General features: G+C 37.0%; 1 protein-coding gene across 1 annotated transcript in view; it reads right to left on the reverse strand.

Annotated features, from left to right (window-relative positions):
• Positions 1–232: 232 nt before the first annotated feature.
• LOC150079107 (transmembrane protein 208) overlaps positions 233–16851 on the reverse strand; it is a 64141-nt gene continuing 47522 nt past the window's right edge. The window contains exons 4-6 of the mRNA XM_090383125.1: positions 12174–12310; positions 6637–6721; positions 233–469 (exon numbers count right to left, since the gene is read on the reverse strand). Coding sequence (XP_090239251.1) covers positions 347–469; positions 6637–6721; positions 12174–12310 — 345 coding nt within the window. The 3' untranslated portion in view covers positions 233–346. The remainder of the gene's footprint in view (positions 470–6636; positions 6722–12173; positions 12311–16851) is intronic.

Raw genomic sequence — 16851 nt, forward strand, 5'->3', positions numbered from 1 at the left:
TAACTGGGTTTGTGGTATTTATCTACTTCATTCTCTATAATAAATATATTTTTACAGTTTCAAATTCTAGATAAAAATTCAACAGTCTTACGGTAACAATAAGATCGGTATAAAGACAATCCAAACTATCCAAATTTGGAGTTAGATTCCAATATAATATTTTCACCAATCACTATCAATGTATCAACAACCTTCAATATCCTAACTGTTTAATTCAAACTGATCTGCCTCACCAATCTTTATTATCCCCACCATGTGATGCAATACATTAAAAACTTTACTATTACCACAAAATTCTTGTTTTTGAAAATTTATATCATGAACTATAATGTACATTATTACAAAATTAATGTCTCCTTGCCTTCCTCTCCATCTTCTTTTGTTTCTTCTCGTCAACTTCAGGAGGGGGTTGAAATATCCATGGAGATAGGATATTTACCCATAATAAATAAAAAGTTCGAGCAGGAGCCTGAAAATATAAGAACCTAAATTAGAATAAAATATATAATACTAAGGTAACTGATGGAAATAAGTAATTATGAAAACAATATCACTAAAAAACAAGTGCTACGTCATCAGTAGATATGATTAGCCAGAATGGCAACATAATGGCCTTACACAGCCTGACTTCTGGCTGTTCCCTAAACTGAAAATGCATCTTTAGGGCAGTTTTGCTACAGTTTTTTTTTTTTTTTTTTTTTTTTTTTTTTTAAACCCCAAACAAGAGAGGTATTAAAACCTATAGTACTTAGTACCGTGCTTGGGTTGGAGGTTGAGAAGACGAAAGAAGATATTTGTTGACATTGGACTTGAACTTCTGTAGACTGTAATTTTCAGGAAATACGTATGAAGGAAGGTTGTTCCAGTAAACGGCAGTTGAATGAATAAATGAGGAAGATGAAAAGTTGGTTCTGTGAATTTGAAATTGGACAGTAAATGGATGTTGGCTGGTGGCAGCACTAGTTCAGACTGTTTTGAAAGAGAGAGCGGGAATTCTAGAACCCGATTCAGAAGAACAGTTCCCATGGAAGTATCTGTAGAACAGGCATGCAGCAGAAACAGTACGCCTATGAGACAGTGAGTGGAGAGACTCTGTTAGAGATTAATCATTAATTAACCTAACTGCCCTCTTCTGAATGGAATCAAGAAGCCTGAGAGAGGTTTTGGGGGTACCACCCCAGATGTGGGAACAATATTCCATGGCAGGGCAGATACAGAGTGAGCAGTGTTTGGAAGAAAAGTAACGCCGAGAGCGAAAGAGAAAATCAAGTTTTTTAGATGCCGAGGAAGCAATATTTGTAATGTGCTTGTGCCAAGAGAGATTAGAAGTCAGGGTAATCCCCAAAAGAGAGATATCATTTTGCCTAGAAATCGGAGTGTCACTAAAGATAAGCATAGGAGCAGAAGAATCCTTTTTGCGAGATATAAGACAAGACTGAGTTTTAGAAAGGTTGAAATCAACTAAGTTGTCTTTGCCCCACTGGAGAATTACCTGAAGATTGGCATTTAAGGAATCGGTAGCGAGATTTTTGAGAAGTTAAAGCTGATTGAGCAGGGCAAGGTTTCTCAAAATGGAAAGTGGAATGCAATCACACGTGCTTCAAGACTCCGGTGGATAGCAAAACAACATCTCCTTCATATCACAGATAAAAAGATAACTGTGAGGTACATAAGAACAGTTATCTTTCCACCTTTACTCTATGCTGCTGAAATTTGGGTGTCAGCGGCACCGTCAATAAAGAAACCACTCTTTGCCACAGAATTCTGGCTCCTAAAGTGGGCCAACAGGAAGCACAACCTTCCAGCTCAGATTCGTACCACGCAGCTTGCCAACTCTCTCGGAATTCCACGGCTTCCCACCTTAGTCGACGACCAACGCCTCCTAGCAACAGTCAAGATGATAACAGGCATAATGGCAACACCTTCATTCTGGGATACCTGTGGCTGGAGGATCCCCCCTGCTGCCCTTAGGGCCAATCCCGAGCTCTACTCGCATTCAGCAAGACTCCATCTCTCGGACAGGTTCCTTCCTCAGCAGATGCTCAAGCAAACCCAGGCACTGGACGCCGACCTCAACAAATTCGCTGCTGACCGGACTTACCGGAAAAAAATTATGACGAGTAGGACTAATCAGCAATGACTGATGTGTACCTTGCATCTGTTCCTGTCTGATTGAGCTGGTGCTCTTATCTCGATGTTAAGCCAGCTCAATCAGATTAACTCTCATAAGGAGTTCTCTCCTTTGTATTATAATGTTTTCTTTGTAAAATTACCTTTTTGTAAATAATTGTTCAATTTTCCCGGAAGTTTGGGAAACTGTAAGCCCTGGCTTTATGGCCGTGAAGGGTAATAAAGATTATCTCTCTCTCTCTCTCTCTCTCTCTCTCTCTCTCTCTCTCTCTCTCTCTCTCTCTCTCAATGTGCTATCATCAGCAAAACTATGGATTTCCAGTCAATGGAAGAAGGTCATTAATATACAAGAGGAAAAGAGTGGGGGAAAGAACTGAACCTCTGGGGACACCGGCATTAGTGGAGAAGTTAGAAGACAGAGAGCCATCTACCATCACCCTCACTGAGCAATCAGAGAGAGAACTGGATAACCAATTACAAAAAACAGTTGACAAACAATAAGATGGAAGCTTGTTTAGAAGACCTTTATGCCAAACACGATCAAAAGCCTTTGAGATGTCAAGAGCAACTACTTGTGTTTCACCAAACCTTTCCATTGAATTAGTCCATAAATGAGTAACATAAGCCAGAATATCACCAGTGGATCGACACTAACAGAATCCATACTGGCGATCGTTGATCAGACGGAAGGTTTCTAGGTAGTTTAAGAGTTGGCGGTTAATTGATTTCTCCATTACTTTAGAAAGAGTAGAAGTAATTGCAATGGGATGATAATTGGATGGGAGGGATTTGTCACCCTTTTCAGGAACTGACTGGATAATAGCAAATTTCCAAGCAGAAGGAAAAACACCTTTGGAATAAGAAAGTGAAAAAAGGTGGCAAAGAATAGGAGTAAGTTCAGGAGCACAGGTTTTGAGAACAAGTGGAGAAATACCATCGGGACCTGGAGCTTTCTTAGCATCAAGATTCGTCAAAATCCTTCTGACATCCTTTTGACGGAAGACCACAGGAGGCATTGAATGGAGCGTGTTGGGAATGGTGGGAGGTGTTTTACCAAGATATGGGAAACAGCAAACCCAGAGAAACATATCAACTCTGTGCTACTACACTGACAGTGGTAGAGAATGAAAGGGACCTGGGGGTGGTTGTGCAGGCAGATATGAAGTTTTCTGAGCAGTGCAGACGGGCAGCAAGAGTAGCTCATGGTGTATTGTCGATGATATATAGGAATTTTTCTAGCAGGGATAAGGAGGTGATTATTCCCTTGTATAAGGCAATGGTCAGACCACACCTAGAGTACTGTATACAGGTCTGGAGGCCTCATTTCAAGAAGGATGTAGAGATGCTGGAACGAGTACAGAGAAGGGCAACAAGATTAGTGAATGGAACAAAGGGGTGCTCTTACGAAGAAAGGCTTAAGTTTTGCAAATTACAGTGTCTGGAGACTAGGCACCGGCAAAGTGATCTGATAGAGGTGTATAAAGCCTTGAATGGTTTGAGCATGCTCAATGCTGATGGGATTCTTCCTCTTGCTCAGAGTAATCACCTGAGAGGGCATAAATTCAAATTGAGAAAAGACAGATGTAGGATAGACGTGAGGAAATTTGCCTTTAGCCAGCGGGTGGTTGGTTGGTGGAACAGACTTCCATCCCTTATCGTGGAGGTTGATAGTCTGAATAAGTTTAAGGCTCAGCTGGACAGGTATTTCGAATGAACAGAGGGGTGAAGTGGAAGTGGTTATTTTTTATTTAATTATTTTTTATTTATTTTTTATTTTTATTTATTTATTTATTTTTATTTTTTTGGCTGATGCTGCATAAGCTCGCTTTCTTGCATCAAATGCCTCTACTAATGCTAATGCCCTTCTACTTCTCTCTCTCTCTCTCTCTCTCTCTCTCTCAGGGTAACTTGGGAATTTTTTTTTTTTTTTTTTTTTTTTTTTGGCTGGTGCAGCATAAGCCTCAGGCTTCCTTGCACTATATAGCTAATAATAATAATAATAATAATAATAAGATCATTAATACATGAGTTGGAAGAAAAATGGGATGCTAGCAAGTCAGCTTTATCCTTGGCTGAAGTGACAACAGAACCATCTGGTTTGGACAGAGGTGGGAGCAGAAATGGGCAAAAGTTGCGGCCAATAGCTTTGGCAAGAGACCAGAATGCTCGGCTACCATTAGGGCAAGAAGCAAGTTTTCTACTTTTAGCCTATTCAAACTCCAGTTTTGACTGATTAATAACTGCTTTACAATTGTTGCAAGCTTTGGTGTAGGCAGAAAATGAAACTGAAGAATTAGAAACAAGCCAATTACAATATGCAATGTTCTTCTGTTGAACAGCCTTTCTTTTATTGGAAAACCAAGGTTTAGATAAAAGATGAGATTTCAAAGTGGAGTGTGGGATAAAGGATTCCATTCCTGCAAGAATAATTTCACTGACACGATCTGAGCAAACGTTGACATCAGAAGTTTTGAAACAAAAATCCGACCAAGGAAAAGAAGAAGAAAAATCTTGCAGGTCATCCCGTTTTGCATTCTTGTAATGCCAAACAACATGGGGTTGGGAATAGCCATTAGATAGAGGCTCCATTGGAGAAGAGACAATCACCAAGTTGTGATCTGAAGTGCCTAAAGGATCTCTCACTTCGACTGTGTACTTAGAGGGGTTGTTTGTGAGAAAAAGATCAAGCGTGCTGGCTGTATGATTAGGATTGTCCAGTATTCTTGTAGGTAAACGAGCAATCTGTGCAAGGTCGTTAGTAATTGCAAAAGCCTCAGCATCTTGACGAGCTGGGTTGTTGTGACTAGAAAACCGAAGCCAGCTGGAGTTGTGAACATTAAAATCACCAAGGAAAATTACCTCACTGTTAGGAAAGTTGGACTGGAGAAAGTCGAGTTGCAAAGAGAGGAAGTCAAAGAGCTCCAAGTGATTAGTGGAGTTGGGAGAATGGTAGAGACAACAGATGAATTTGACACAATGAGGTAGAGAGATTTTAAGTCAGAGAAGATCAAAGAGAGGAGATTCAAAATTGCCAAGTCTCTGGCAGGGAATATCAGAACGGACATATGCACAAGTACCACCTTTGAGGCGAAAGGAATCATACAGCGAATAATTTGGGTATCTGAGATGAGCAGTAGTTGAATCAACCGATAACTGAGATTCTGTCAGAAAAAGTACATGGGGTTTGACAGACTGCAAGTGGAAATGGACATCGTTGAGATTAGAATTGAGACCACATATATTTGTGAAATGAATTAGGAAGTGTTTGGGAGGTTTAGATCTTTTTGCAGATAAGCTCGCTCTATTAGTTTGACAATTCATGGTGTATTCAATAGTAAGAAAAAGTGGGTGGGACAAGCTGTATGAAGTAATGAAATTTTTGGATATGGCATACACATGGTAAGAATATACCCAGATCCTTGACATAACGTGGCCTCGACAATGCTCCCCGCATACACACTACCCTGACTCCCTCCAGTCACTATCTGGCAGAGTAGAGGTAGCAAGATTATAAACTAGGTGATCCGGAAGCCTCCTAGAGAGTTACCAATAGGTTCGGTTCGGTGTACTAACTAGCGGCTGGTCTGCAAACACCGTTTTAGAGCTGTACTCTCGAAATGTAAGGAATATTGGATCTCACCATGATGTTCATCATAACCTCAAAAATCATCAATCATACTGCATGATAGAAGAGATAGGGAAGGGTTGACCGGAACTTAGCTCTAGAGACTAAACATGGGTTCCACCACTTCAAGCCTCCAATAAGCAAAGAGGTGGTATTGCACCGGCTAATGAGAATCATCTACCACCTAGTACTGCCTGGTAACATAGAGGGGCAGCATTCCTCCATGTGGTGTGGGCGCCACACCTCGACCCCTGCTTACGTTGGTTCACACCTGAGTGGTCACCAGCCATGTACTTGTGCATGGAGCTTATACCCAGGATTACTAACAGTCCCACCATCGTTAAGGTGCAAGCAGAGGATTTGGCTGTCACAGACCGTCCGGACTTCACCGAAATTGGGTCCACTTGACTTGAGTGTCACCCGAATATCAGTTCCATCAGCGTTTTAGACTCCCAGGTAGTAAGTACAGCTTGTCTGGCATATCTGAGAGAATGTCTGTGACAACCTCAGTGGACGACATCAACGAAAATGGCAATGCAATACTATGTGTGCTAAAAAAACATGGTTTTTAAAGAATATTTCAAAGCTTGGGAAGACCAATGGAGCAAGTGTGTGTTCAGAGGGAAGGTGATTAGGTCAGTAAGTCCAACTATTCACTCATTAAACTTTAAAAGTAAAATTTTGGGAATGTTTTGGATGTACCTCATATACAGAATAAATTGCAGAAATATTAAGGGCACTGATTATGGATAATTAATTTTCACTTTATTTTTTATAACTAAAAGAGGATGAACATGCTTTCAAAAATTTGTGAACAGTTACATTATATCAATATTTTTCTGAATATATTAGGATTATGAATTAGAAAAACAGAAACTTACCAAAAACCAAAACAACCAAAAATAATTGGATATGAGAGATAACAATTGAACTGCAGCTGTCAATATAATAAGATCCTTTAAATTCCTGAAATAAAATCAAAAAATAAATAAAGTTGTGCAGGAAACAGAAAAATTAATTAGATTTTATGCACATTTTTGAAATATAAATAATTCTATTTGTGATATAAATATTTTATGTAGATATTTCTGTTCATGATACAAGCTGGCCTCGATTAACGTGATTAATTCAACCTATGAGCACATCGCACAAAACTGAAACATGTTAATCAAATATAATAATCAATAGGAAAAATTATAATTAGTCCTTGAACTTTGGGAATGTCCATTAAAGAATTTTAAAAATACTTTTTAAATAACTTTTTAACTGTATACCAAGTAAAAAATAATAAAAATAATTATAGAATTAAATGTTTATTGCATAAACAGCTGTTCCCAAACTGTGCAACCACGGAATACTTTAAATTTGAGGGAAACACAGCGATACTCAACATCTGTCAGACACCACGCGAACTACTTGTGGTAGTTCACGGTTTCAACATTTCTTATTAAGTTGTTTGGACCTAACTACTGTACTTAATAAACAGAACTGTTAGGTATTTGTTTTGGCCAAGGGGTGTCGTGAAAAAATTACTGAGACACTAAGGGCGCTATGAACTGAGAAAGTTTGGGAACCGCTGGCATAAAATACACAATGAAGAAAAAATTTGTTATGAAAATATTTGAACAGGGTCATCTGAACGTTGTTGGCTTTCTTTTTTTCATCAATCAATTTCCGATAGCCAACAACAAACTTCTCTAGACGGAAGCAAAATAAATATCGCAGAGAACCTCAAACAAAAGGTTTCAGGTTTTCTGTGATAATAAAGATTTCATCTAGTTCTTTTACCATTATCTCCTTTGAGGTAACATTTTCATCTGGCTCATTTAAAAATTAAAATTTATTTTTTTAATTTAAAAATTAATTTTTAAATACAAGTCTGCAAGTGACTTTATTAGCAGGATACAAACAAGGAACACATCTTCTGATGGTTGATGGAACACACTGAGGCGGGCAAACGCTTGTTTATTGCCTGTCCGATGCACGGTAAGCTTAGCATATGATTCAAATCTTTTTCAACTATCACATAAAAAAAATATCATATTAAGTGGAAATTTGTATCATGTAAAGTGAAAAGTGGTATAATTTTTTTCAAATAGCAGTAACTGAAAAATGTGTTAATTGAACTCTTGTTATGAGAGGCCTGGCTGTAGTTCCAAATGCAGGAAAAGGTGTTATGCTTATAGTACTCTCACTAATACCGGAGAGTAGAAATCAAAAATTAATTAGTATTATATTTGAATTCTTGAATAGCGTAAATTTTTGGAATAAATGATGTGTTAAAGAATGGAAATAGAAGGAGCAAATATTAATATTAACAAAATGATGCAAAGAAGCAAAGCATAGAGAACACCAGTTTAAAAAAAACAGAAACACCTAATTTAATGCTATTCCATGTAATAACTTGTCCAAATTTTCTTTAAATTTATTAAAACTATACACTTCAACAACACTTAGGAGGAAGTTAATTCCAACAATCAATTATTCTCTAGATTAATGCAATTTTCCAGCTTATGCAGTAACCTCTCACGAGGGACTAAATCTGTTTCCTAAAATCAAAATTAACAATTTGGATTTTATGTAACAGATTTAGTGTAAAAATTATTTTCTACATCCAGCTCATAAGTAAATCTGCTAAAGTAGCTAACCAGGTTAATCAAACATGATTTATCCTTAACAAACCCACATTGTATATCCTTCAGAATTACATATTTCTGTCTAAGTTACCTACTTTACTTTGCTTAGGAACATCTTTACTTATTGGTGATGCAATGACACTTCTCTAATCCAAAGGAATCTCTCCCAAGTCCAATGATGTTCTCGGCAAAGGTAAAGAAAGCCAACATGAGAACCACAGCAAATTTCGGAACTACTTAACAGACAAACCTTGTTTCCTGCTACCACAGTTTCTCCCTGCATTCTTGGTAAACAGATGGTGCATGTTATCGGTAGTCGCAGTAGAAATTGATAATGATGTATTGATTAGTTTTTTCTCATTATTAAAAGCAGATTATTGGAGTTCATGAGTGTAATGCCTTCGCGGCTGAAATTTACTTATGGGTACACCCTCCAGACTGCCTCAAGTCTTTATAGGAAAACGCCTTCTACAGACGGTGCGTGTTATCAGTAGTTGCAGTAGAAGTCGCTTTCCTATTTTAAAACAGCGGGAAGGGAGGGAATAAACACCCTAAGATTGAGGCAGTCCAGAGGGTGTATCCATAAGTGAATTTCAGCCCACTCATGAACTCCAATAATCTGCTTTTAATAATGAGATAAAACTAATCAATACATTGTTATCGACTTCTACTGCCAATAACATGCACCATCTGTTTACCGAGAATGCAGGGAGAAGCTGCAGTAGTGGGAAATGACATTACTGGTAGGTTTTCTCAAAGTTTTCCGTGGTTCTCGTGTTGGCTTTCTTTACCTTAGCCATGTTCTCATATTAACCTTGATGGTTCAATGCATGGTTCAATACATGCGAACTCTGAGCATTACTTCTCTTTAGGCTTGAAAGTTTTCCTAATAAACAATCATCTATAATTTCAATATTGCTAACTTCATACTGTTTAGCATCACTTGCACAGCCTCTTCTCACTATAAAGGGTCTATCAATGTGAAGTATCTGTTCAATTCATCAGCTAGGTTATCGAAGGATAACCTAGCTGATGGGAAAAATTTGCAGATTCTATTGGAAATTGATCCACTGATTCAAAAGACATCAAAATCATGTCTCTATCCCATCCCTATTGAAAAATAAACTGAAACTTTAGTAACTTACTGGATGACCAATTTTAAATATCATAAATATACACATATAATATCTTAAAAATGAGTCTTATTCATTTTAAAATATTTTAATCAAACATTCTATTTCCTTAGAAATAGAATGTATGTATGTATGCCATTCAGAGTTTTTCTTATATTCCATTTTACTTTCCCTCTTAAGAAATCAGTGATAATCTCATATAATGGCAGTGACCTTGGTCTTACTTTTCCATGGTGGATACTTCCTGATGAAAGCATTTCCTTTTGCTCACTCATATCTCCCAAATTTTGAGGAAAAAAAATTGAAATGGGAATGAAGAAAATGAATTTTCAAAGAACATTTAGCAGCCTATGTCTTCATAACATTGCACTGACATCACAGATTCATAAGTATCTTCTTTCTTCCTTCCAAGAAATCCATCAAAACTGCTTTAAACGATTGACAAGCTACTAGTTCAGTATCTTGTACCTTTGTTTCAAATATATCATTCCTTTATTCTTTCTTTCAGTTTTGCAACTGCTAAACATTTCCCTTAGGTAGCAAAATCCACTTAATTCTTTATCTAGAATTTTAACAGAATTCTTCATTAATCCAAATTTTATGTTAAAGTTTGGATTATCCAAATTTAATAATTTCATAATATGCAAAGGTGGAAGAAGAACCTTTTTGGTTAAAACAGTAGAACATATTTTATATTACTCCTATTGATAAAATTCCTCCTCCTCCCTGTTTTCCCACTGATGCACAATATGTTTTTCTATAGCTTGACCATCCAACAAACATAGTAAACAATAGTATTTTATGAAACCTTCCTGTAGGCCAGTTAGTAAACCAGTTTCCTTATGATCTTTTCTAGCCATTTCAAATGGGAGAGCAGTGAAGAAATGATTTGTACAGAATGGAGACTACATTTTCCATTAGGTGTCTATGAATGGCTGAACAATCACTTTCTGGAAGGTAGTTAAAATAGCATGTAACTACAGTAAATAGCTTACAAGTCTGGAACCTTGTGATTTCTTTCCTTCACACTGGGCCAGGAGATTTACAAATCCTTCTGGCTGAATTTCAAAGGCTCTTAAGGAACTAGAAAAAAATATCGAAACCATTTTTTGCAATGTTCCAATTTCATGCGAAAATCTGTTGTCTGTGCATAATCATTTCGTTTGCAAAGACACCTGGAAAATACAGAAGCATGTGCTAATATCTGATCTGTTATGAAAAGTAATATTAAATATACTATAAACCAATGTACAAACTATTTTTAGTGTTCTATACAGTTTAACTTTAAATAGAAATTATGAGGTGTGACCAAAAATGTTTCTGGACTGTGTTTTTCTCTGTACTTTCTACATTTAGATGCTATTTCATGTTGTCACCTTTACAGGAGTTTTCCTCTGACTTTGTACTGCATGTCCAGTAATTTTGCTATTCATAGATGTCTTATGTTTTGACTCTGCAAGTGTAGTCTGATTATGGACTGATAATTCTGTCGAATCTCTTCGCCTCAGTGTCAACTTCAGTTTTGGAAAAAACTCGTGTGGGCTTGGACTGGAGAGTAGTACGGAAAGTGTAGAGGAGGGGGAGCCACTTAGTTTTCCCCTGGGCATTTCTACACAGTCAAAGCATAGTGACTTTATGCACCACAAAACATCTTTGCAAAATTGTTGAAATCAGTTTGTAGCTAATTCCCGATATACAATTCCATAAAAAAAAAAACGAAGTTATCTGGTCTTCTTTGGGCACGGTGACTTTTAGCTCTTCCACTATAAAGACTCTTGCTTTATTTCAAGATCATTCCAATGAATCCATATTTTGTCACCTCTAATGACAGGAATTGCAAATATCTCTGACGTGTTTCTTGAAAGCACTGACATACACAATAATTTAAATTTGGTGGTAATCCATTTCATGTTCAAATTTGGCATCAAAAATGCCAAAAGAGATCCCCACCTCTTAAGTCAGAGTTTGTTAGATGTTGTATTTGTAAACAAATTCTTCAATTTCTATTATTTCCACATTCAGTGTTCTCAACAGAATTCATTCCACTTACAACCTTAAAACTACTCAAAAATTTTGAATTCTGTTCATTATTACTTTTCCAAAATCAAGTTTTAAAAGGTTATAGGTTTCACTGCGATTTTGCCTAGTTTGAAACAACGTGATGCACCTACACTGTTCTTTAAATCAGCCATTTCAAGAAAATAAAAATATATATATATCATTTAAAATAAATGGTAAATGATTCACAGCAGTTTGTATTTATTTACTACTACCCGCAGAGGAATTTTACATTAGCTGAAGCAGTATCATCTTGGGGTTAGTCCTAAAATGTTTTGATTATATATTGTACTTATCAGACAACCTACAGATGTCTAGGTTGTCTGATAAGCAGCAGCTGTCATCTGTCTTCACTGATCACAGCTGCTGCAAGGTGCATAACATAAACTAAAGCGTGTAAAATAAGGTAAACTTTAAAGAATAACATCCTTGAATGTAAGCAAGAATTGAAAATAAGAACCCATTTAACATATTAAATTCTAACACAGGGCTTCTAATGCAGTTTTTGACAGGGCACTCAATATCATGAGGATCTTTGCTAATCCCTTTATTTTAGTAATTGAAAAATTCAATGGTGTGAATTTTGCTTACTCAGCAAATCCTGACTCCATATTCAAATCAATTCCTCCATCGATGAGTGTTCCATCATCTGAATATGTTGCTTTTGCCATATAAGACATGCACTGTAAGCTTCCAGCATGAACTGCCACTGTAAACACGGTGAGGCACTAAAAGTATTAGTGAAAAAAAATCAGCAATCCAAAGTTTAAACAGCATAAGTTGAAATAAAGTAAATCTTTGAGTCAACTGCAATAAATGTTCTTATGCTTAATTTAAGTTATATATTACTATTATCTAATTTAAAAAAAAAAAAAAAAATCTACAAATTCCATGGTAATAGAAAAATGAGAATGAGGAAATCAAGAAAATAATTGCCCATTTCTATTTGACTTATAAGGAGAAAATATAAGCTAAATACAGTGACTTAATTTACTTGAGGATTACATTCCAGAACGTCTTGCACAATTTAAATTCATGCAAAATGTAAATAATCACCATAAAAAGGCAATAATAGGCCTATTATTGCATATAGTAACTATTAAGTAAAAAAGTAAAGTGCAGCCATTATCAACCCACTGCAGGATGGAAGCCTCCTCAACAATTCATGCTGAGGGAAATGGACCATAATCTGCCACGCTGGTCCAGTGCGGGTTGGCAGATCGACCGTATTCAGCAGTCAGGGGCTTGAACCCTGGTCTACTCAAAGAGTGTGTGCTACTGCACTCCCGCTCCTGCCCACTCGGCTACGGAGAGTAACTATTATTATATAGTAACTCTCGCATCTAGCTAAGTTACCCCTACCGGTACATACCATTTGTTTTCTTTGGTTGGAAGACTGGGCACTAAAGAAAATTACGAGCAACCAAAGGAAATCATTCATCTTTATTGATTTTTTTTTTTTTTTTTTTTTTTTTGTAGAATAAGAAAATGTCATTATAACCAATATATACAGTACAACACAAACAACAATTGAGAAAGAGAGAGAGAGAGAGAGAGAGAGAGAGAAAGTGGGGTGGAGGGTGACCTTAGGCAGACTGATGAGAGGAGTTGTCATGGTCAGATTCCGTTCCCTTGGATTTGAACCCAATAGGTTGGGGGGGGTTACGATAATCTGGGAGATGGATGGTTCACTTGACTGCTCCCTCCCTTGAGTGCTTGAAAAAGGAATCTAGAGTTAGTTGCTTTGCATGTTGCCTCTTCTCATGCAACAACTCAGTAGCAACCAAGTTCTAGCATAACTTTACATTGCACTTCAGAGCTTGGTTCAAGATTAGAATCTACATCAGCTAACAGATTTAGACCATCTATAAGATTATGCTTTTAATATTCCTTTCATTCTCAGTCTTTGTTCTTTGACCTCTGGGTTTTCGCTCACTGCTGCCTCCCCTTCTTGAATACGATACTGCTCCTGTGAATCAATTAAATCATCAACATCAGTTGACTCCACTTCATTGAACCTTATCTTTTTAGCAAGTTTCACGCAGTTATGTTTAGTTTGTGCATAAGCTTCATTGGTATCAGAGCCTTTGAAGGAGTTGCACAGGTCTGGGAAACTGTTGCCACAAACTTTGAATACAGTTATGTGGAACTTCATGCCATGCAGCATCAATGAATTTTAAAGCATCTTTTATATTGAAGGTGCACCAATATTTCTGCATGCTCATCTGTTCATGGAGAGTCACCAGAGTGCACTTTAAATACTGAGCTTTAAAAGATTTAATCACATATTGGTCCATTGGCTGGAGTACTGAAGTTGTATTTTCGGGGAAAAAAACAATCTTAATATTGGAACAGACATCAACAATACTGGGTGGATGGCTTGTGGCATTATCAAGAATAAGTAAGATGTTGAACAGAATTCCTTCTGCCCTGCATTACACTTCCAATTCTGGTTGTAACTGACATCCAAGATAGCTTCTGAAAATAACAGGAGTCATTCACCCTTTAGAGTTTGAGCACCAATACACAGGTGTGTACGACCAGTTGTAACTTCTAAGGACACAACGGTTTTGATAGTGGTAAATGCACACAAGTTTCAGTTGGCACCTCCATAGCCAGGTGGGAAGGAGCAACAGTGCGTAGCACATGCTTCTTGATTAGACCGGGGTTCGAGCCCGTCACCACCAAATACGGAGGATGCGGAAAGGTCAGGGAATGACCACCGCATATCCTGGAGCAATATGGCCTTAGTTGCTAATGCTCCTAAAAAAAACCAAATAACAATAACAAGTTTCAGTTCATGACCCTCCATATTAGCACCAAATAGAAGTGTTAACTGATCTTTCGCTGCCTTAAAGCCAGGCGCAGTCTTTTCAGCAATGGAAATATAACTGCGATCAGGCATTTTTTTTCCAATATAAACTTGTTTCATCGGAATTAAATATCTGTTTGGGTATGTCTCCCCCTCTCGTGGAACTTTCTGCAAATATGGTTGCCATGTGTTATTTTAAATTTGTGTTATTTAAATGCGCATAAAGTAAAAAGTCACTTTATATGTATATTTAGTATATATTTTATGTGTACAGGTAGCCCTCTGTTTACGCTGGTTTGTTTTGTGATGATTCACAATAGTGATTTTAAAACCAGAAGACAAATAATATCAAAAAACTATAAAAAATGCATAACTATAAATACCAGATGATGTAAAGAAACAGCATAGTCAGAGATGGGAGCTATCCCCATCTAAGCCAATCAGGGATGAGGTGGCCGAGGATAGGAAAAGAACACTCGGTTTGCTTGTTGGTGTACTGTTGTTGGGCAACTATTCTACAGTGTCAATTTGTGAGTTTGAATTAAAAATTTATTAAATTAATAAAATAAGAGCCATCATGTCTAGTAAGAAAAGTGGAGTAAATCCAAGTGAATGTGAAAATGTCACTAAAAAGTCACGTAGATCTATCACGATGGAAAAAAAGATGGAGGTAATTCATAGAATGGAAGATGGTTAGACAAGTTCTAATGTGTAGAAGTAAGAAATTGCATCCATCGACTGTGAGTACCATAATAAAAAACGCAGATAAAATAAAACAGTCAATGCAATATGATACGACAATAAGTGCGGCGCAAGTGAATTATAGCAGTAGTAAACTTTTTTAAAAAAATGGGGATATTATTGTCATTGTGGGTGGATGACTTAAATCAAAAAAAACATTCCATTGACTCAAGCTGTTATTAGTGTTAAGGCAAAGTCAATTTTTGAAGATCTTAAGAAAAAAAGAGTGTGGTGACGAGACATTTTTAGGTAGCAAAGGATGGTTCTTGTGATTTAAATTTCGAAGTAAGTGCCGCTGTGTGAAATTAAGTAACAAGTGCAGATGCTGATGCAGCTGCAGCATTTCCTGCATAGTAGAGGAGGATAATTATCCTCCTGATTTCATTTTTAATGTTGATGAGACCGAGCTTTATTGGAGGAAACTGCCATCACAAACCTTCATTGCCCATGAAGGTTTGTGACGGCAGCAGCAGGTTTCAAGGCTGCAAAATACCGACTAACATTTCTGCTGGGCACAAATGTCTCTGGCACTTTAAAATTAAAACCAATGTTGGTGTACCATGCATAGACACCATGTGCTCTGAAGGGCCTAAACAAAGCCATGTTGCCAGTCTACTGGAAATGGAACAGGAGGGTTTGGATGACACAAATCTTGGATTGGTACACAAACCATTTTTGCCCTATTATCCTCTGTTTTTGTCAAGAGAATGAATTACCAGCCAAAGCTCTTCTTCTTTTGGACAATCTGCTTGACCATCCTGCAAACCTTGATGAAATTGGAATCTCTGGACGTCAATGAAGCCACCAAACACCACTTCAATTTTTCAATCAATTGACCAGGGGATAATAGCAACCTTGAAAGCCTATTACCTCTGCCAAACTTTCATGGAAATGGTGTGAGTTTCAGACAGGTTAGACAAAACTATCAAGAATTATTGGCGCTCATTTGACATTTTGAAGGGCACTAATGACATCAATGCAGCTTGGAAGGAAGTGTCAGTGAACTGTGGTGCAAACTTCTTCCACAATTTAATGGGGAAATTGTAGAAAGAGTTTGATGTGGTTCCCTATCATGGCTCAGACAGGGGCATCATTTAGCCAGTGACAACTACGTCAAACAAAAGATCACACCAATTTCTAAAAATCAACAAATAATTTTGAAATTATTAGAATGATTTGATCAGAGATTTATGCTATGATTTATATCAATTGGTAAGCAGTTTTAAAATATATATTGTTTAGTTTATTTAGAGAATAAAAGGGAAATTTCCATATGTACATTCCATAGAAACATATTTTAATTTTTGTTTTATATATATGTAATACCATACCAGCTGTTAAATATTTTGAATAGCAGCCCTGTGTGTAACTGAATCGCAGGAAAATACTAACCCCACCCATATCTCTCACTACCAAAATGAATGTTATAATACTAAATATAATATATATAAAAAAAAAAAAAAAAAAAAAAAGTTTATTTCATATTTTGCCAGGCATTCTACATAATGCCTGACTCTACACTTTGCCAGCAATGTACGCATGTGTGTATTAGTAGTGGCATATGAGTGTCAGCCAGAAAGGGGGGGGGGGGTGCTATCCATCTCCAAGAACTTGTCTAGTTCTTCCTTAAATTTATTCAAACTACCCAATTCCACAAAATCAGATAGAGGTTTATTCTCAACTATCTGCTTGGCTGAAGGCAAACTTCCACACATC

Source organism: Mastigoproctus giganteus, chromosome 10, assembly GCF_048544385.1.
Source record: "Mastigoproctus giganteus isolate SK-2022 chromosome 10, ASM4854438v1, whole genome shotgun sequence".
Classification (NCBI taxonomy): Eukaryota; Metazoa; Arthropoda; class Arachnida; order Uropygi; family Thelyphonidae; genus Mastigoproctus; species Mastigoproctus giganteus.